At 38.8% G+C, this 22644-nt stretch overlaps 1 protein-coding gene across 5 annotated transcripts in view; it reads left to right on the forward strand.

Moving 5' to 3' along the window:
* ZFX (zinc finger protein X-linked) overlaps positions 1-21871 on the forward strand; it is a 54517-nt gene extending 32646 nt beyond the window's left edge. For 4 of the 5 annotated variants that reach the window (XM_045876005.3, XM_045876004.3, XM_064573889.1 and 1 more), the window contains exons 4-8: positions 15268-15417; positions 15637-15780; positions 16156-16308; positions 16843-16983; positions 17843-21871. In XM_045876005.3, coding sequence (XP_045731961.1) covers positions 15268-15417; positions 15637-15780; positions 16156-16308; positions 16843-16983; positions 17843-19026 — 1772 coding nt within the window. In that variant the 3' untranslated portion in view covers positions 19027-21871. The remainder of the gene's footprint in view (positions 1-15267; positions 15418-15636; positions 15781-16155; positions 16309-16842; positions 16984-17842) is intronic. The other variant, XM_045876007.3, reaches the window with a different exon arrangement.
* The last annotated feature ends 773 nt before the right edge of the window (positions 21872-22644 follow it).

Raw genomic sequence — 22644 nt, forward strand, 5'->3', positions numbered from 1 at the left:
TTCCTATAAACGGAATCCTATAATACATGGTCTTTATGACTGGCTCTTTTCACTTAGCAGAATGTTTTCAAAGTTCATCCATGTTGTAGCAGGTGTCGGTGCTTCATTCCTTTTTATTACTGAAGACTATTCCATTTTCTGGGTGTACAGGGTGTACATTTTAGTCCATTCGTAAGTTGTTTCTACTTTTTGACTGTTGTATCTATGATATTAACATTTGTATTCAAGTTTTTGTGGACATACATTTCATATGTGGAATTGCTGGGTCATATGGTTTAACCTTTTAAGGAACTGCCAGACTGTTTTCCAAAATGGCTGCACCATTTTACATTCCTACCAGTGGTGTATGAGGGTTCCAGTGTCTCCACACCGTTTGTAGCACTTGTTAATACTGTCTTTTTTTTTTTTTATCATAGCCATCCTAGTGGATGTGAAGCAATATCCTGTTGTGGTTTTTGATTTACATTTCCCAGATAGTTAATAATGTCAAGCAGTTTTTCATGTGCTTATTGACCATTTGGAGAATTGTCTATTCAGATGCCTTGCTCATTTTTAAATGGAGTTATTTGCCTTTTTATTATTGAGTTGAAAGAATTCTTTGTATATTCTAGTTATGTCTCTTATAAGAGAAATGATTTATAAATATTTTGTCCCGTTCTGTCAGTAGTCTCCTTCTTTGATAGTGTCCTTTGATGTACAAAAGTTTTAAATCTTGATGAAGTCCAATTTATATATTTTTCTGTTGCTGTGCTTTTGGTGTCATATTTAAGAAACTGTTGCCTCATCCAAGGTTATGAAGATTGACACCTGTGTTCCTCTTAAGAGTTGTAAAATAGCTTTGGTTCTTGCATTTAGGCCTTGGATCCATTTTGAATTTATTTTTGTGTATGATGTGAGGTAGATAAGGAGCTAACTTCATTCTTTGGCATGTGGATATTCAGTTGTCCCAGCACCATTTGTTGAAAAAACAATTCTTTCCCCATTGAATGTTCTTGACACTCTTGTTGAAAATAATTGCCTGTAAATGTGAGGGGTTTATTTTTTGGACTCCTAACTCTGCTCCATTTATCGTCTATCCTTATACTAGTTCCATGCTGTCAGAGTGCATAGTGAATTTGCAAAATTCACTACCCTAAATATTAAAGTTTAAATTTTTAAGTCCAGGCAAAAATGCGTAATTCAGTTTTAAAAGGTGTAACACAGTAAGTGATGGCGACATTGTATGTTCTTATGGAAAACACGGGTACGTCAGGTATGTTTGCCTATCTTACAATAACATCAGAGGAAACAACTAATAGGCCTCTGGAGCATGGGATCCTTCCTGTCAAAAACTGAACACTTAGCCATAGAGTCTCTTTTCTAATGTAAACCTACATGATGCTTCATTTCTAATATACATTTTAATAAAATATGTGCTCTCAGTTATTTTAAGCAGTTTTAAATTAAGAAAAATTATAGCAAATAATTTAAACTTAGAACCCTTTAAACTAGCTTGGTTAAATGAAAGTATGTCATAATTTTTAACATGTTGATTATAAAATTGGAAATTTTACTTTGTGCAGACCATAAGTTTATTTTATTTATTTATTTTTTAAAGATTTTATTTATTTATTTGACAGAGAGAGACACAGCAAGAGAGGGAACACAGGGGGAGTGCGAGAGGGAGAAGCAGGCTTCCCGCGGAGCAGGGAGCCCGATGTGGGGCTCGATCCCAGGACCCTGGGATCATGACCCGAGCCAAAGGCAGACTCTTAATGACTGAGCCACCCAGGTGCCCCCAGACCATAAGTTTAATAAAAGTATTTTATGACAGTGAGTGTGGAGTAATAATATAGCTGTCTTCTCTCCATTTAGTTGTTTTTATATACTGAGGCTAAAGACGTTTTCACTAAGATAAAGTTGATTTCAAAATACTATTTTCTACAGTATGCAACTGCTTGTATAAAAGCTGAATGTTAATAAATTATTAGATTGGTTAGTTCTTAACTAATGCTTATTAAGCTCTTTTGGTCTGGTGGCATTTATATAATTTAAGTCCATTTGAATTAGTATTTCAAGAAGAGCTTGGTGCTAATGTGTGGAAAATGCTTTCAGACTCATCAGACCTATTTTCTAAATGACCTTTGAGTCAATTTGCATTTCCATCAGGAGATGGAATTAAGTTTGTTTAGTGAGGTTTGTTGTTAATAAAGCTCACTTTTCAGGGGGAAAATGTTTATGACTATATGTGTGGTTTGACTGTTACCAAGTCAAAATGGACAACTTTAAGAAAAAATTTTTTGACTTAAGCATTTTTATCCCAGGAAAGATTGTAGATTTGTAACAAGTTGGTAACAATAAAAATAGGTAATAGTAAACCTTCAATAAATAGTATCTGTGTGCCAGAACTTATTATACATTATTTTCTTTACACAACCTTATAATGTTGGTGTTATCACTCTTCTTTACATATTGGATAACAGAATCAGTTTAAGTAACTTGACCAAAGTTACACATCCAGCTAACATTAGGTTGAGGATGTGAAATCAAGTGTGTTTTATTCCAAAGTATCTACCCTCCACTCTCATATTGCCTTTCTTCGTGTGTGTGTATATTTATATACATATGTGTATAAAGCTCATACTACAAAGCAGTAGAGTTTGGCTTAAATACTGCTTATTGGTGGATGGAGGAGGCAACTAGAATTCAGTGATTCTTAAAATTTATAATATTATTTAAAAATTTTTTTTTAATTTACAATATTATTGAATACCCAGTTTCAGCAGTGTTAGGAAATAATTTAAGGGGCTTAAACATTTTCTTAGTTAACTCATAGCAGAAGCCACTCAGCCTCCAAACCCTATTCCATTGTTTTTCTACCTAAAAAATAGATTTTTTTTTCAAATTTATGTTTAAATGAGAAAAAGAAATCATACATAAACTATTATTTTTACTTTTGCTGATGTTTACTTTCCTTGTATCTTCATTCATTCAAAAACATTTCTTGACCAGCCACGATAAGCTAGGAACCTTGGTAGCTGTTAGAGATAAACAGTGCAAGTCTCTGGCTTTTTAGAGTCCACAGCCCTGGAGGGAAGACAAACAGAAATAGATCATTACAGTTGATTGTGAAAAGATACATAACTGAAAATACAAAGTATTTTGGAAGCACTAAGGGAGGAAATGGGGGGGTGGTTTGGTATACTTCTATGAGCTACATGCTATGAAAGCACTATAAACCAGAGTTCTGTGGAAGCTTGGTTGAAGACCTGAGTCTCTGTATTTCATCTCTACTCTTAACCATTTCCTTCTCTCTCATATTGTTTTGAAGCAAATTCCACACATCATTTCATTCGTAGGTATTTCAGTATATATATCTGAAGAACAAGGATTTTTTAAAAAAATGAAACAATATATGGGGCGCCTGGGTGGCTTAGTTGTTTAAGCGTCTGCCTTCGGCTCAGGTCATGATCCTGGAGTCCCGGGATCGAGTCCCGCATCGGGCTCCCTGCTCAGCGGGGAGTCTGCTTCTCCTCCCTCTGACCCTCCTCCCTTTCCTGCTCTCTGTCTTTCGTTCTCTCTCTCTCAAATAAATAAATAAAATCTTAAAAAAAAAAAATGAAACAATATCATGGTCACATATTTAAAAAAATAATTTGGAATGAACTCAGTTTGAAGGATGAGTGGGTGGGTAAGGCAGGAGGAATGGCAGAGAGGAGGGAGGAGGGCCTATTTAAAGGCAAGGAGATGTGAAGGATCTTGGAGTGTTCAGAGACTTACTCTTTGGAGTGCAAATAATATCTTTGGTGAAGAAAATGGAGGAAATGGTGAGAAATAAGATTGACAAAATAGGCAGGGCCCAAATCATAAAGGCCCTTGAATGCACTAAGAAGCGCATTTTACCTTGTCGATGTGGGGAGCTGTTAAAGGGTTGTAAGCAGATAATAATAACACAGTTAGGCTGGTAGTTTGGAAAGATCATCTTCATGGCAATGTTGAGAGCATACAAGGTAAGACTAAACTCAGAAACAAAAAGTGTGCTATGGGAGATTATAGTAGTTCAGGTAAGAAACAGATGATGATAGTTTGAAATAAGGTTCTATCGGTGGAGTTTGGCAGAAACTGCTTCATGACATATTTACGAAGTAGAATTTGGATTAAATTTAGGCTTGAGGAAGAGGGAGAGTTCAAAGCTCCCTTCCTGGTTTCTGGCTTGTGGAGCTGGGCAGATGGCGAAACCATTACCAGAGGAGGAGCATGTTTGGATACGCTGAAGATCTGTCCATAGGGTTGCTGCCTGCAGCTGTCCACGTGGTGCCCCTGGCCTTCTCGTTGAGGTGTTCTGACCAGTTGGTCTGATGTTAGCTCCTAATTGAGCACAACTTTTGGTCATAGTAGATATCTAATAAAAAATGGTTCCGGGGGAGGAGGACGCCTGGGTGGCTCAGTCGGTTAAGTGCCTGACTCAGTTGTGGCCCAGGGCATGATCTCGCAGTTGTAAGATTGAGCCACGTGGTGGGGCTTAAGATTCTCCCTTTCCCTCTCCCTCTGTACCTCCCCCCCAAAAAAGTGGTTCTGGGAATGAATGAAGAAATAAGTCCAAACTTCTATGTTTATTGCATAAACTCTGAGGGTTAATACAATCTTATGATTTATTTATTGATTCTCAGGGCTATTAGCACAGGAGACATGGTAAAATATTTGTTTATTCCCTTGTTCTGTGGGCAGATTGTTGGATGTTTCTATATCTTACCATTATTTTTATATATGCACTCTATCAGTTTTGTTTCTTAACCATTTGGTAAACCACAGAATGAAATTTTAGAGTTTTAAAAATACATATCCTCATGGAAATGTTTCTGAAATGTGAGAAAAGTCTTAGAGAAGACATATTGAATAAGCTTTAAGCTTGTTCCAATAAAATTTACAAAGATGTCTGTTAATCCATCTAAAATTATTGTCTTTACTGTGGGTACTCTGAAACTTATTTGGAAGCACTCAGGTAAAGCACATTTATTGTTGTCCTCCCCTCTCCCCACCAAAAATAAGATTGGGTAAAAAATCTGTATCTTGAAAGCCTTAGAAGCAATTGGAGCTTCAGATTAGCCTTGTGACTCATATTTACTGTTTATCTGCTTGTGACCTAGACAGAATTGTCCAACAGCTTGCCCTTTGAACAGATCTGTGATTACTTTGTGGGATAATGGGGGTTGGGCAGGAGAGAGAGGAGGAGAGAGGGAAAGAAAGAACATGCGAAGATCTGATCTTTGAGAAATTCTTAAGTGTATCAGTGCCTGCAGTTTAGAGTCAGCCAGCTTTCCATTTGGATGCCAGCCCAGCTGCTCATTAGCTGTATGATTTTGAGCAAATTACTGACTTCTCTTTGGCCTTTGTTTTTTTATTTGTAAGATGGCAGTCCTACTACCTGACCTGTGGGCTGGTTGGGAGAATTAGAGATCATATGGAGCAGGCACCCAGCACAGAGCCTGCCTGTCAGTAATGGCTGATCATTGTTGTCCACCCAGAATCTCTCTGTTGGTGGCATCAACTGGGCAAGCAGGACTAACTCTGGACTGGCTTCACTTAAGACCTTCCTGTTGTCTGATCAGGGAATCCTTGGCTAAAGGCAGGCACAAGGTGGGATTATAGTAGTCATTCCTTTCTTTTCCCCCTGAATTTATAGTATTAAGAAATCAGTTCTTGGTTAACTAGGTTTAGTTAGCTATATTTTAGACCAGTTCAGTGCAATTTGGCAAATATTTTTCATAAGTTCTCTCTGACGTCATGTTAGAGATCACTATAACTTAGGACAGACACTTGAATGGCTCTGATCCTTTAATTCCCCTTCTATAGAATAGGCTAATTTCATTAAATCTTTGAATGTCTTCAGGAAAGTTTCAAGAAGTAAAGGAGATCAGATTATCACTAATTCTCTGAAATCTTTTATAGGCTATATAATAAAAATAAGAAGGAATTTTAACCACAGAAAGAGGGTTCCTAAGGAGGAAGCTAAGAAAGGGAGGCCCAAAAGTGAATTTATAAGTTTATTTATCTACTAGAACATCTGCTTACTCAGCAGAATGCTTCCTGCAAGTTAACTTAGTCTTAGGTGCTCTGGTTTCACATCTGTAAAGTGGAGATAAAACACCTAAGTCATGGAGCTGTTGTCATTGATTTCATGATAAAATAGAGGGACACCACTGACCACAGTGTCTAGGACATAACAGTTGCTCATGAGCTCAGGTATCCTTTTAAGGGGACCTCCCCATCTGTGGTTTTTTTTTTGTTAAGATTTTATTTACTTGTCAGAGAGAGAGAGCATACAAGCAGGGGCAGCAGCAGTCAGAGGGAGAAACAGACTCCCCGCCGAGCAGGGAGCCCGATGCAGGGCTCGATCCCAGGACCCTGGGACCATGACCTGAGCTGAAGGCAGACGCCTAACCCACTGAGCCACCCAGGCGTCCCTAGGTATTTTTACTGTTAAGTAGCCACCTGCCCACACAGGAAATCTAATAAGACACTGAATAATACCAAGTTTTTACTCTGTAGTTTTTTTCTTTTGATTGGATTTTGGGTTTAGAAGTTTAAAAATTGAAGTGATTTAAGTAGTAAGACTATTGGATTTACCAGAGAGTAAGTTAGAACAGGCTCTTGGTTCAGAGAACCAGATTCTTTCTTCGATAGCAATACTGACTGTAGGGTCATCTGAAAAGGCCTGATTTCCCTCCTTGATGTTAATCCTAACATTCACACCTAGGGATCTTGTTAAAACTTTAGAAAAGATTTGTGTATTCAGACTGTCCCTTGAAATAAATTATTTAGGATGTAAAATCATCCTTATTTTTCTTTCAAAATTAACCTGTTTTAAGATCTATCAGGTAGCTAGCTTCTGGTTCTGGAAGGCTGGGATTTAGTGACTTAATCCATGTCCTTCTGTGGGTACTGGTCACAGTTTATAGACTTATTAGCTTAATTAAACTTTGTCTTTGAAACTGATTCCATCCTTGTAGCATGGGTTTTCCTTCTTAATTGTGCTTTCTGAGAAATCTATCCTTAAGTATGACTTACTTCTCTGTCCACTTAGGTTTTTCTTTGAGTCCTCCTTTTCCCAGTGACTCCCCTCCTGAAGCTTTTTTCTTATTTTAAAGATTTTATTTATTTGCGAGAGAGAGAGAGTGCACATGCGCGAATGAGCATGGGGGAACGGCAGGCAGAGGGAGAAGCAGACTCCCCGCTGAGCAGGGAGCCCAATGTGGGACTGGATCCCAGGACACAGATCATGACCTGAGCCAAAGGCAGACACTTAACCAACTGAGCTACCCAGGCGCCCCCTTCTTGAAGCTTTTTATGTTTCTGCTCCACTCTGAAGTAGTTGCTTTCTAGGCTTAATGCAATACAGGCATTTTTCTGAAATTTTCCTTCTCTCATTTCCTGAGATTAATCCACTGTTTTATGGATTCCCATGCCACCCTCTTTCTTGATTTACTCCCTTATTGTACTGGACCACATATTGAAATAACTGCCTAAGGAGTATAGATTGTGTACTAAAAATATTTTTATTCTACCCTTAAATGTGATTGATAATTTGGTTAGGTACAGAATTCTAGGTTAAAGAGAATTTTCCCTGAGAACTTGTGATGCCATGTTTCACTGTCACCTAGCATCTAGTGTTACAGTTTAGGAGCCTGATGTCATCTTGACTCTCATTCCTTTTTAGGTGTTTCATTTTATTCTGAAAGGTTTAAAGATCTTTTTATCCCTCCTGGTCTGAAATATCATACAGTTGTGCTTAGTTAGGTGTAGGTCTTTTTCTTGCATTGTGTTTTCATGCATAATGAGCTCTTTGAATCTAAAGAATCTTCAACTCTCTGAAATATTTTTATTTATTAATACAATATATTAATTGCAAGAAGAATCTCTGAAAGAAACAAAGTAAATATATCCCAACAATTGTCTGAACCTCTGTGTTCCAATATGGTAGTCATTAGCCACATGTGGCTAATTAAAGTTAAGTTTAATTAAATGAAAATTAAATAAAATTAGGTATATAGTGTCTAAGTTGCACCAACCACATTTCAAGTGCTGAATAACCACATGTAGCTAGTGCAGATATAGCTATAGAACATTTCCAATGTGATCTTTTTTAAAAGTCAAAGAGGAGATGCAGAAGTTCAAAGAATATATTACAAGACAATAGAGGCAGATATAAAGTAAACTTAAAATTCAGAAAGAAGTGGAAGAGAAAAATAAAAATATGATCAAGATAAAAGCCACCATAGAAGCAACTATAAGAATAAATCTGCTTGAGTAAATAAGCATGGGCAGAGGATCCAGCTTTAGGAAATCACAAAAATGGTTAAAAATGGTACGAAAATGAATATGGAGGAGATGGCTAGACACAGGAGACAGATAGAGGAGGCAAACACGTAAGGAGAATTCTCAAAGAAGGGAACAACCAATGAACTACAAAAATATTTATAGTGGAAGAAATTTTCCTAAAATAAAGATTGGAATCTTCGAGTGAATTTTCCTGAAATAAAGATCAAATCTTTCTTGTTTCAAGAAATTGACAGAATGATAAAACCAGCAAGTCATAATCATATCATATCTTTCATAGTAGGATGACAGTAGATACTGGCTTTAAAATTGATTCATGGTGCACCTGGGTGGCTCAGTTTAAGGGTCTGACTCTTAGATTCAGCTCAGGTCATGGTCTTGGGGTTGTGAGTTCAAGCCCCACATCAGGCGCTGCGCTGTGCATGGAGCCTGCTTGAGATTCTCTCTGTCCCTCTCCCTCTGCCCCCTCCCCCCTCACTCTTGTGCATGCATTTTCACTCTCCTTAAAAAAATTGATTCATGTATTATAAGCAAAGTATGACTCTAAATGTTTTTATAATATATTTTTTCATCTTTAGAGGGTTAAGAACTAGTAACATAATGTCTAAACATTTACTTGAAGATCAGCATTCATATATTTAAGAAATGAATGTTAAATCTTTTCTGTATATCAGTGTACTGTAGACACTTGGGATACATCATTGAACAAAAAAGATGCCAGTGCTTTTCCCCTTCCTTATGTTCTAGTAGAGGTACACAGACATAAATAAGTGATGTAGTATAAGTGATAATCTTCTTGGGAAGAAAACAAGGGTATAAGGAAGATTTGGGGTTGCAAATGTCAGCGTTTGCTGAGATGACATTTGAGCAGAGGCTTAATTTTGAGATATCTGATAGATATCAAAGACGTACAAATCTGAGTTCGGGAAATAGGACTAGAATGGAGATGCAAAATTGGGAGTTATTGGCATATAGATGAAATTTAAGCTATAAAACAGAATGACATTGCCAAAGGAGTGATTGTAAATAAACCAAGACCAAAAACTGAGCCCTGAGGTTTGCAACATTAAGAGGCTAAGAGGCAGCTCCTGCAAAGGACTGAGGAGGCATGGCCGGTGAGGGAGGAGGAAACCAAGAGCTTATATCCTGAAAGCCAAGTAAGGAAAGTGAATCAGAGTCAAATGGATGCTGAGAACGGGTGACCTTGAACAGTTTTGGTGAAGTCATGGGCCAGGTTGAAGTGAGTTTAGAGGATACAGTATGACAAGAATTGGAGAAGTGGGATCAAGAATTTTTGTTTTAAAGGGGGAAAAAGAATAGTTTATGTGCTGATGGAGGTGATCCAGTAGAGGGGGCAGATGCTAGAGCAATAAAGAAGGGGGCAGGCTTTAGCTAGGAATAGAGGTGATTTGTCTTGCCCACAGGCTGGATTTAGTTGCTGGTAGGTGAGTAGATCTGATAATCAGTCAGTGAATCTTCCGATTGTTTCACTTGTTCTCAGTAAAATAAGAAAGAAGATCATCAACTGAGAGTGAGGATGGGGAGGTGAAATTAGAGATTTGAGGAGAGAGGATACTAGAAAGTAGGGAAAGTAGCAGAAAAGGTTTGCTTCAGGTTCAGGGTCATGGATTTAAAGTGAAACCATCAGTGTGTGTGCATGTGTCTGCTTGTGTGCGTGTGTGCCATCAGATTTAGCGGCATAGGCCCTGGTGTAGAGGCAGAGAGGAAAATTGAAATCCGGCAAGTCTGTGGTTCTCTCAAGCCAGTATGATGGAATGAAAGGAGGGGGAGGGCAAGGGATTGGAGAGCAAGGGAATGAGATTGACTGTGGAATTCAAGTTGTTTGAGTTCAAGTAAATTATGATGTAGTGATTTTTGTTTAAAAATGGCATATTACAGGGGCGCCTGGGTGGCTCAGTTGGTTAAGCGACTGCCTTCGGCTCAGGTCATGATCCTGGAGTCCCGGGATCGAGTCCTGCATCGGGCTCCTTGCTCCGCAGGGAGCCTGCTTCTCCCTCTGACCCTCCCCCCTCTCATGTGCTCTCTGTCTCTCTCATTCTCTCTGTCTCAGATAAATAAATAAAATCTTAAAAAAAAAATGGCATATTACAATATCCAGTTTTCATTAAAATATCTGTCACTCTTCCTTTTATTTATAAATATGCATAGGGAAATATCTGAATAATGATCTGTAAATTGATAGTTCTAGGTGGTAGAATTTTGATCACATTTTAATTTTTTAAAACTTTAAAAATACTTTTTTGGGGGGGACCTGGGTGGCTCATTTGGTTAAGCAGCTACCTTCGGCTCAGGGCATGATCCCAGGGTCCTGAGATTGAGCCTCCATGTTGGGGGCTGCTCCACCTGCTTGTGCTCTCTTGCTCACGCTCTCTCAAATAAATAAAAATCTTAAAAAAATACTTTTCGTAAACAGTAAACTATATAATTTCTACAACAAATTATATACAAGTACAAGAAGCATAAGGGAATAGAAATAAAAATGTATTGTTTTAAGTTCAGGGCACACGGGGTAGTCTAGGGCCTGATGGGGGAGACAAGATTGAAGGCAGAAGGCACTTTGGTCAGAGGTTGGTTACTAGACTGTGCAGTTTGTATTTTATTTGGTAGGAAATGGGGTACCATTCTGAGCCAGAGAGTAAGGCAACTGGATCTTTGTTTTAGGAAAGCTGACTGAGGGCTACGTCTAGGGGTATTCGGTAGGAAACGTAGGAAGAGAGAGATCAAATGGTAAAGATCTTTTCTTTCTATGATGTTAATTTGTACAAAATGCAATTCCACCGCAATCCAATATCATATATTTTTCTGTCTTGGTAAAAATTATAAAAATTTGTCTAGAAACTTAATTGAGAATAACAAAACAATATTACCTATGTCATAAGGTTTTTGTGAGGAGTGAATGGTTACATTTTAAGGGCTTGGTATGTGGTCAGTAAATGTTACCATTATCCATCATGACCACCATCCTTCCTTGTTATATAGATTCTCCATCAGCTTAGTTTTACTGATCTTTTAATTAGATCAACATTCGTTTAACAGTTTACTTGAGGGGCACCTGGGTGGCTCAGTTAAGCATCCAACTCTTGATTTCAGCTCAGGTCTTGATGTCAGAGTTGTGAGTTCAAGCCCTGCATTGGGCTCCATGCTGTGTGTGGAGCCTACGTAAAGAAAAAAATGGGTGCCTGGGTGGCTCAGTCATTTAAGCGACTGACTCTTGATTTGGGCTCAGGTCCTGCTCTCAGGGTTGTGAGATGGAGCCCTGTGTTGGGCCCTACGTTGGGCTCCGCGCTGGGCGTGGAGCCTGCTTAAGATTCTCTCTTTCCCTCTCCCTTTGCTCCTCCCCCTGCAGGAGCTTGCACGCTCTCCCTGTCTCTCTTAAAAAAAAACCCAAAACCAATTTACTTGAAGTGGTGTATTTCCCACCCACACCCCAGTAATTTTTCTTTTCCAGAAACTACTGGTTTTTTTGAGATCTTAATGAACTATATTTTTAGACACTGTGGTATCTGTAACATTGCAAATAAGTATCCCTCAATTTTCAGTCTTTAGGAGAGTTTACTGAAGCTCCCTTCAAGCAGTATAAAGTATTGCCTATATTTTGCTATAGTTTTGCTGTTACTAATGAGATCATCGATAAGTCAAATGTTTCTCAGTTTTGAAGTTTAAAATACTGGATGAGGGGTGCCTGGGTGGCTCATTGGGTAAAGCGTCTGCCTTCAGCTCAGGTCATGATCCCAGGGATCAAGCCCCACGCCGGGCTCTCTGCTCAGCGGGAAGCCTGCTTCTCCCTCTCTTTCTCCCCCTGCTTGTACTCTCTCTCTCACTGTCAAATAAATAAATAAAATCGTTAAAAAAATAAAATACTGGATGAGTTGTAAAGATTATTATTATGTAAGGCTTGAGGAAACTGTGATGCCAATTTTACTTTAACACAAATAGAAAAAACTGGGAAGAAAATTTCCTAACAATGATGGAATCTCTGGTTGGTGGGACCATTGGTGATTTTTTTTTTTTAATTCTAAGTTTTATACAGTAAACATACATTTCTTAAAAAATCAGAAGATGAAAATAAAGGTCTGGGTTCTAAAGACAGGCACCTCTTCTCTCTCCCATCCCTCATTAGTTCACTGACTTTGGGCAAGGCACATACCATCTCAGAGCCTTTATTTCTTTATCTGGAAAAGGTAAGGATCAAATAAAATTAAAGTACATAGAAATGATAAGGAAATAGCAAAATGCCATGCAAATGGTAGTTATTATTAGAAGTAGTCTTAATTTCCAGAAATTATGCTCTTCTGTTTTGGAGAGGCCTTGTTCCAGAGCTCTAGCTCTTCATCACAACATTAGAAGAAGGCACTTAGGCGGAAATCATACATGTGATGACTCAGTTTTATCCAAGGCTTCTTTGTTTTTAGAAATTCATTTTTATGGTAGCTTTAAAATCACAGAGAAATTTTGAGTCCTTAACAGGACCATCAAAGTGGGTTTTTTTAAAAAAATCACTTCTGTAATTTTTCATATTCAGAGTAATTTCATAAGTTGAGTTAGTGGGGCAAATTCTCAAGGTGAAAACCTGAAGGTGAATTTTACTTTTGTCTAATAATAGAATAGCTTTGCTTGGCTCAGGTGAGCCTGTATATTTGAAATGTGTTTTCCCCACACACTTATGAAAGCAAACAGAAAAGTCTTTTCCTCCAAATTATAGATAAATACATGCCATTCTGCGAGCTCCAAAATGAAGATTTTTCAGTCATCAAAGGCTTTATCTTATGAGTACCAACAAGCTAAAATATGCCAAAACAGCTAGCCTGACCTTGTTCTTTGTAAACACGAGGACATTTGATTTTCCAGTACCTGTTAGAATCAGTTTTGCCATACCTTGCCAAAAAAGGGCAAGCTTCATCAACAAGATCTAACTGCTCAGAGATGAGTGTTCTGAAGATGTAGCAGGTTTAGTCAGGTCTCTCCAGCTAGTTTGGGGGGGATCTTCATCCTTGTTATCGCTACTTCACTTTGAAATTGCAGAGCTACCTTTAAGAAAATAGCCTTGGCTCAGTCAGCTTGGTATGTCATAAAAATATTTAGCTTTGAAAAGGGGTAAGTACACATCAGGCCAGAAATAAGGACCTAATGCTAATTCTTTCCCCTTACAAATCATTTTTATAAAAAGCATAGTCAAGATCCTTGAATTTAGGTAGTTATGTGCAGAGTTCAGGGAACCTCTCTTTGTTTTCTCAGACCACAGAGTTTAACCGGCTGGTCTCTTTGAACCTGCATATCATGAGGCTTGTCCTGGATCAGCTCATTTTCTCCAGCTTCTTAAGCTCTGCACCTAGTTTGCCATTTTCTCCTCCCTTGCCCTTGCCTCTGGTTTCGTGTCCATGGTTGAAGCCACCAGCCACGAACTTCTCCAGCTCCCAGCATTACAGCCTTCCCCCTTAACACAATGTAGCTCTCTTTGCATCCATGTTTACCACTTCAAGTCTCAGAAGGATCGCATATTGCTCCCGCTGTCTAAGGAGAATTTCTTCATCTTTGCCTCTAATTTCATCTTCCCCTTTTCCTCTGAGATCTTGATCCAGAAGTTTTCCCGTGTCCTCTGGCTTCAGCTTCTTCCCGTCTGTTGTATTTGCTCCCACAGAATGAATATGCTTGAGTGTTCTTATCAGTTAAACAGAAAAGTCCTTGACCGTGTACCCCGTTCTAGTTACTGCCCCTTTGTTCTCCATTTTAAAATTAGACTTCTTGAAGAAACGCACACCTTCCATTGAATCCTCACCCCACTTTAATCTGACCCCATATAGCCTTTACTACACTGCTTTTCCCCAGGGGCATCAGTGACTTCCAGGTCATTCCTCCGTTACTAGGGTGTGTGCTGCATTTATAACTGCCTCGCTTCCTTCACGATCCTCCACCAGCCTCTCCAGCTTTCCCTTCTTGGGTTCCTTTGTGAACTCTTCTTGTCCCTCCCTTAAACTGTGATGTTCCCCAAGATATCCATAGCACACTCTTTCCTCACACTGCAGGTCCTCGCTGTGTGATCTCAGGGCTAGTTAGCACAGAGCTGTTGGCTCCCAAATCTGTCAGCCTTCAGCTTTCAGACTCAAATATCCAGCAACTGTCTTTACATCTCATTCATTGAGTCATTGGCTCATCAATATTCTGAACATCTACCATCACCAGACTCTTGTCTTAAAAGACTAATAAAATGACAAGTTTTGCTCTATCAGTGGGAAAGATGGGGGAAAGTCCCTGATAGTGACAATACAATGAATCGTATACTCAGAAACAAGCAAAAGGGTGCTGTGAATATAAAAGAACGGGGACAGGCACTGGTCTGAGAGCTTTTAGGGATGTTACCTCTCAGACCTAAAATTAATTACCCATGCAGGAAGAGAGCGCCTTTTCCTCATTTCTCTGATTAACATTTCTTCCCCCAGTCACTCGGTCACCTAAATCAGAAACCCCATAGTTATCCCTGGCTCCTTTGTCATGTTCAGTTTTGACTCTTAAGTCCTGATGTTAGCGAACATGGTGATCTGTCATTCTCACTGCTCTGGAACCTCTAAATCGCTCCATGTATCTGGCTTCACCCCTACAGATTCTAATTCTGTAGTGCTGCTGGGCTGGGACCTGTGTTCTTTAGTTCCCTAAGAGATATGACACCTGACCAGATTGAGAAACCTCTGACCTACCATTGTCAAGTCTGAACCCCTCTGCCTGGTTGCACAAGGCCCTCCATGACCCCTGCCTTGGCCTAGCAGTCAGCCACATTTCCCACCGTGCTCTGCGTGTCTACTGGTCTAGGTAAAATCATCCTATTTTGTATGAATCCTGTTAGGGATGATATTTGTACAAAGGAGTTTGCAAAACAGTAACATTTTATTTAAGTATCTGCTAGTGTTATTTGTAATGTATTTCCTGCCTTTTCAGTGGATGATGCTGGCAAAATAGAACACGATGGTTCCTCTGGAATGACCATGGACGCAGAGTCGGAAATCGATCCTTGTAAGGTGGATGGCACTTGCCCTGAAGTCATCAAGGTGTACATTTTTAAAGCTGACCCTGGAGAGGATGACTTAGGTAAGAGGAAAGCTTCGGCATAGTATGCATCCTGATGAGACACTTCAGCCTGATTTCTTTTGGGTGGTTTAGATTGCGGACCTTTGAAATCTTTTCTGAAGATAACTTTTAAACAAGGATTTCCATGTAGCAGTAGAAAAGTATATGACATGTGTTAAGTCAGATGGGTAGAAATGAAGTTTTCAGATAAATTCTCGGAGCTGTCATCTTCCCTGATAGGTGGCACCGTAGACATTGTGGAGAGTGAGCCTGAGAATGACCATGGAGTTGAATTACTTGATCAGAATAGCAGTATTCGTGTGCCAAGGGAAAAGATGGTTTATATGACTGTCAACGACTCTCAGCAAGAAGATGAAGATTTAAGTAAGTAGGTGGCCTTTTTGTGGGAGAAAGTTTTGTGTTTCTGTAGCTCTCTTTTTAACTATGGTCAGTATTTGAAGGAAAACAAGTAGCATTATTGTAGAGATTATTATGCTGTCGTGTTCCAAGGGCAGTCTCGGTAACTCGTTATGGATGTGTAGAATGTTGCTTTAAAAACAAGTTAAGATGAAAGCCAAGAAATGAATGATTCGTTAAACAAATATTCGTTGCCTGCTTAGGACTCTGTGAAAGCTGTGTTCTAGGTGTGTAACTCTTGAACCTTCCTTCTACTTGTCTGCTAACTGAATTCAAATAAAAACGTCTTTCCTGTGATCTCTGTAAACCTGGTCACAAAATTTGATATAATTTCCTACTTAGATGTCGCGGAAATTGCCGATGAAGTTTATATGGAGGTGATTGTAGGGGAGGAGGATGCGGCAGCAGCGGCAGCTGCCGCCGCGGCACACGATCAGCAGATCGACGACAGTGAAATCAAAACCTTCATGCCAATCGCATGGGCAGCAGCTTACGGTAAGTCACGTGGCGGCTCTTCGAACGGAGTTGGCTTGCGCACGTGAATTCATGACTGGAAACGGTGTCTGTGGCCTTAGGTTTCCGAAATAGGAAACACCACTACCCTGTAAGGGTTACTTGATTTAAACAAGAGGAGAGGAAGATGATAAAGTCTACCTTTTGTCTTTATTTATAACAGGAATTTCCTTCATGTGTATATTACGTAGAAGGAAGTACCGCAAGAAGTATGCAGGCTTTCAAGCTGAAACTTTTCATCTTGATTGTATCTGGCCCATGACTTTACAGTTTGGGGAGACAACATGGGAGTTCAAGGGGCAAAATGCTGACATGTGTTTTTTAGATTTGGAAGCGAGGCATTTCCTACCGTCTCACTATAATAAATGTGGACCTAAAACCCATTACCTAGAATGGGGACTTTCTGTCATTCATGAGTATCATGGCTTACTTTTCGTTGTTATAGTTAATAAAGAATCCCTAATTTTTTATAATTTATAATACTGTATAATTTTGTTTTTTAATGCACATTGTTAGGTAATAATTCTGATGGAATTGAAACCCGGAATGGCACTGCAAGTGCCCTCTTGCACATAGATGAGTCTGCTGGGCTTGGCAGACTGGCTAAACAAAAACCAAAGAAAAGGAGAAGACCTGATTCCAGGCAGTACCAAACAGGTGAGGGCACATGAGTCCCACAGCGCAGCGTGCTTGGCAAGCTCTCAGATGGAACTCTAGTATGTATCCACAGAGGTGTTGTGATGGCATTTTAGCTGCTAGACCACATGTAAGCTTTTGTGTATGGAATTTGAAAATATAATTTTAAGAATTCAGTGATATTCATGAATGATTTCCTGGGATAAAAAGAAACAGGGAATGGATCAAACGTGGATGGGGAAAAAAGTTTCAAAACTCAGGTGGTTTTTAGGTGGAAATGAAAAGAAATCCCTCAAACACGTTACAAGCATTAACTGTTTTAAAAACTAAATTAATGCAAAGAATTGGATTATGTTACCTTAATTAAGGCAGGCATAATTTCCAGAGCAGCAGGACAAGTACTTCAGTTTACATGACCCCGTTCCTGTCTATTCGTGGATGGCGATTTGCATATTAAAATTTTTGTAGGTGGATTTAAGCTTTACTGTAAAGTGACACAAAATTAGGTTTTTCAGAATAACCAAAGCAGGGATTGTGATTACAAAACTTTCTTTTTGTGAAGAATTTTCTACCGATTTCTAAACTGATAGAGCTTTGATCACTAGTTGGCAGAAGTTAGGTATTTATTGATTGATTTTTTAAACTGGAGGGACTGAGGTTGGTACAATCAGACTAAATGAAGTTTTCAGACCAGGGTTCTCTTTATGACAGGGTTGCTCTGTCTCTTATACTGAAAAATGGTAAAAGGAATGTCACGTAGCAAATAGTTTAACGTAGGAATACTTGCCTAATAATGTTCAGAACACACACTTTAAATGCTTGCAGAAACCAAAATGGAACTTGGTTTGATCACTCATGTGCCTTTCTTTTCCTTTCCTAGCAATAATTATTGGCCCTGATGGACATCCCTTGACTGTCTATCCTTGCATGATTTGTGGGAAAAAATTTAAGTCGAGAGGTTTTTTGAAAAGGCACATGAAAAACCATCCTGAACACCTTACCAAGAAGAAGTACCGCTGTACAGACTGTGATTACACTACCAACAAGAAGATAAGTTTACACAACCACCTGGAGAGCCACAAGCTGACCAGCAAGGCAGAGAAGGCCATCGAATGCGACGAGTGTGGGAAGCATTTCTCTCATGCTGGGGCTTTGTTTACTCACAAAATGGTGCATAAAGAAAAAGGAGCCAACAAAATGCACAAGTGTAAATTCTGTGAATACGAGACAGCTGAACAAGGGTTATTGAATCGCCACCTTTTGGCGGTCCACAGCAAGAACTTTCCTCACATTTGTGTGGAGTGTGGGAAAGGTTTTCGTCACCCGTCGGAGCTCAAAAAGCACATGCGAATCCATACCGGGGAGAAGCCGTACCAGTGCCAGTACTGCGAATATAGGTCTGCAGACTCTTCTAACTTGAAAACGCATGTAAAAACTAAGCATAGTAAAGAGATGCCATTCAAGTGTGACATCTGTCTTCTGACTTTCTCAGATACCAAAGAGGTGCAGCAACATGCTCTTATCCACCAAGAAAGCAAAACACACCAGTGTTTGCACTGCGACCACAAGAGCTCGAACTCAAGCGATTTGAAACGACACATAATTTCGGTTCATACGAAGGACTACCCCCATAAGTGTGACATGTGTGAGAAAGGCTTTCACAGGCCTTCCGAACTCAAGAAACACGTGGCTGCCCACAAGGGTAAAAAAATGCACCAGTGTCGACACTGTGACTTTAAGATTGCGGATCCATTTGTTCTGAGTCGCCATATCCTCTCCGTTCACACAAAAGATCTTCCATTTAGGTGTAAGAGATGTAGAAAGGGATTTAGGCAACAGAATGAGCTTAAAAAGCATATGAAGACCCACAGTGGCAGGAAGGTGTATCAGTGTGAGTACTGTGAGTATAGCACTACCGATGCGTCCGGCTTTAAACGGCACGTCATCTCCATTCATACGAAAGACTACCCTCACCGGTGCGAGTACTGCAAGAAAGGCTTCCGGAGACCTTCCGAAAAGAACCAGCACATAATGCGACACCATAAAGAAGTGGGCCTGCCCTGACGATACCGCTACAGACATTTGTGGAGATGTTGGCCTTGAAGCGGAAATTTCATTTTAAAGCCAATCCGTCTCGTTCACATAACAATACTGTATATTGATTTATGCTGTGTACAAATAGAATTATTGCTTCTAGTTGAGTTGGGTTTTTTTTACATTTTGTTTAATAGTGTGTTCTGAATTCTATTCAGTTTGTTTAATAAATGGGGGAAAGCAGCAACAAGTAAGTTGCTTTTAATAAAGTAATCCCTGATTCTATACTGAATTTTTCTATCTTAGAAGTTTTATATTTATTTAAATATTTACCTTGCTTACCTTGATGGTACTCTTCTAAGACCATTTAACTTAAAGTTAAGGTAACTTTAGATTGATAACTCTGAAAAGATTCATGTTGACTCATTTTTTTTTTTTGTTCCCATAAATTTCTCACAATAAAATTGTCAGAGACATCTACTAACATAAATGGGAGATTTTACAGTCAGGTCTAATTATCCTAACGTGGAAGTCATTTACTTGTCTTGCTTACTATTTTCAGACCACATGACAATGAAAGTTTCCATTTGAGCTTTTGCGTCCCTGGCATCGCTGAGGAAAGAACAGTGGCTGGGTTCGTGTTTACTTTTCATTTTGTTTAGCAGACAAACTATACTTCTTTGGGGGCTTTCTTTGGCGTATTTACATCTTTTGTCAGCATAGCAAACTTTTAGAGAACTTCCTTGACAAATTTTGCTTGATGCTGTTGTATTTTGATTATTCCGTCTGTGCTGCTTTGTCTTGGAATGGTTGTGTGCTACAAATGAGATTATCGAGGACTGCATTTTGGAATCTCCTAGAGGTAATTCGTGGCTCGTAGGACCTTTTGCGACTTTATATATGTAAATGTACCCTGAATTATATATATGCACATATATAGAGAACATGTATCTGTGTGTATTGCTTATTTTACATATTTATACACACAACCCCAGTAGTAGTTAAGATCTATAATGAAAAGTATTAAATTTACAATAACATGAAAGATGCAGGGATGCATGAGAGAGCATTTTGTAAATCATGCTCTTCAGAGAGACTACTCAGGTGAAGAATTAGAAGGAAAATAAGGACACTAGTATTTTTAAAGAGTAAAGGTATTTTCTTTTAAATATCTTTGGTAATTGAAAAAATAGACGTTAAGATGTTTCTAGATAGAATGTTTTCATACAACTTCAGCTCCATGCCTTTATATTTTTCTGAAAAGCTAATGAATATCCGGACATAACTCCCTCAGTTCTCTCTGAGAAGCCCATGAGGGAACTCTGTGTCACCCAGTGAGGGGGATTAAGGAAACCACAGCTCCATGTCCCAGAGATTGGGTGCTAATTATGACTTACACTGGGCGGGTCCAGCCTGCTCTTTTATTTCTTAGTTACAGTTACCAAACATTAAAAAACTGAACGCTCAACTTGGCTTTGGTTAGAAGATAAAGGTGTGTTTAAGTGCGTGAGGAAAATCTGAGGCCTTATTTGGAACATCACCAAGTCTTTCACAGTTTTGTCTGTCTTTGAGAGCCGACATGTTTTAAACAAACAGTTCTGAATCAGAGTCAGAAATGCATAAAATGAACTCGGTTAATTAGAATTTGGTTAAGAGGGATCTTGGAAAATGGAAAACAGTTTTTGGGGTCCTTTAAATTGGCTGTCAGCATATGAGTATCTGGCACGTCGTAGGAGATTGAGGAATTTTCTTCCCACTGGATAGCTGCCTTGCCACTTCATTATGGTGCTCCATCCCCTTTGTGCTATTAGGTTTTGGCCTTTCATCTTTCTCTTTGCCATTGATATTTGTATTCAAGAATTATATTTATAGGGTTAGAAATCTAAATATTTGGTGGTTGGCAAGCCTCTGAAATGCTAGATTGATTTCGTCCAGTTGTAAATCAAGTGCTTTAGGCTGGTATGAACTCCAACCTGAATGCTAGTTAAAGCCAAGGCATGGGCCTATCCCAGTGGGAGCTCCTGTGCCCTCTTGGCTCTCATACATGCTTTTTTTTTTTAAAGTAACTTACAATTGTGTGGTTCATTGCCCCGCAGTACTATCCTTGAAAGCTCTGTCTGTTTTTTTGTGAGAACCTTTAAAAATCTCCATTTTTTTCCCCAGAAATCATGTAAAAGAAGACACTTAAATGAAAGTGGAAATTTATTAACCTTAAAACATGCTGTAAAATTAGTACAGAAAATATAAATAATTGGTCATTTAACTATATTTTTTTAAATAAACTGAAAGATAAAGAACACAACACTCTACACACTTTATATTTCTCTTACATAGTCTGGAATCATACACAGTTATTTTCTTTTTAAAGCACAATATTGAAACCTTTAAAAGGTATTTAAGGGTTTGGTCAAGTGAATATGATAAAATGTATTTGTGTGTATAAAGAGAAAATGAAATTGTAGTCACTGTTATGTACTGACATTAGTTACAACCTAGTTTTAATTCTTAAAACAATTTTGATTAGCAAAGCTAAAAAAAATGGATGTTTCAGTTAAATGTTTTAAAGAGGTACAGATTTTTACAAGGACATAATATAAGTTATTGTTCTGTAGAAATATCCTATTAAATATTGTATGTCCCTCCCTCTGTACACTTTGTAAAAAAAAAGTAAAATACATAAAAAGAAAATCATATAGGGATGTGTGACATTATTGTAATTGTGTACTTGAGAATAACGTGCAAAAATAAAAATCAGAATATTTTCCTGTTAATGGATGTTTAGTCTATTTGATACCAGTACTAAGTTAATGCTTTTTCTTAAGGAAAAAAATGTACAGTTTTTGTAAACCTAATAAACATCAAAAGCAGTGGATTATTTTCATTTCCCCCTTTCTTAATTCCTTTTATGCAGCAGTGAATTGCAAAATGCTTGATTGCTTTGAATTTTGTCACTTGATGCAAATACTCCTCACAGTTCAGCCCCACGAATTTGCTAGTAGTATATCAGGGAACTTAAGATATGATTGGTGAGTCCTTTGATGAGCATGTCCTTGAAATTCGTTTTTTTTCCCTTCATCTTCACAAGGGATTTGTTTCATTAGCCTCTCCAGTTCCCCTGAGACGAATTTGCCCTGCATAAATGGTTTATGAGAGCACTTAAAGTTCATTTCAGTATCCCTGCACAGCACACTTAATCACTGGGTGTTGTCCCCGCCTCCACAGCAGAAGCCCTGCCCTAGAGTGACACCTTTGTGCCCGGCTTTCATTCATAGACGCTAACATGTTAGAGAGTGGCCACCGTTAGAAAAATCAGAAGTTAGGTGAAAGTGACCAGGAGTCAAAAGAGAGTAACAGATCGATTTGAGCCATCTTTGAGGTTTAAAGATGAGATCCTTCAGATCTTCAACTGTGTAGGAACAAGTGTTTGCCTAGTAGTTGAAACAGTAAATAATCAAAATTTAGGGTCAGTGGTCAAGAGAACACGGTGAGTGTCACTGTCCAGAGCCACGAACCGCACAAAACCGTAGCGTGTGAAACACTTTGTTGTACCAGAATGCCTGGTAGACAGCATCTTAGCTGTCAGAGACCAGGCAGTCAGGTAATGTACCACTCTGTTCTCTGGGAATCTCCGCATTAACAATTTTGTTG

This window comes from Mirounga angustirostris, unplaced genomic scaffold (assembly GCF_029215605.1).
Source record: "Mirounga angustirostris isolate CCGP_5_RB_7025 unplaced genomic scaffold, mMirAng1.0.hap1 SCAF_11, whole genome shotgun sequence".
Taxonomy (NCBI): Eukaryota; Metazoa; Chordata; class Mammalia; order Carnivora; family Phocidae; genus Mirounga; species Mirounga angustirostris.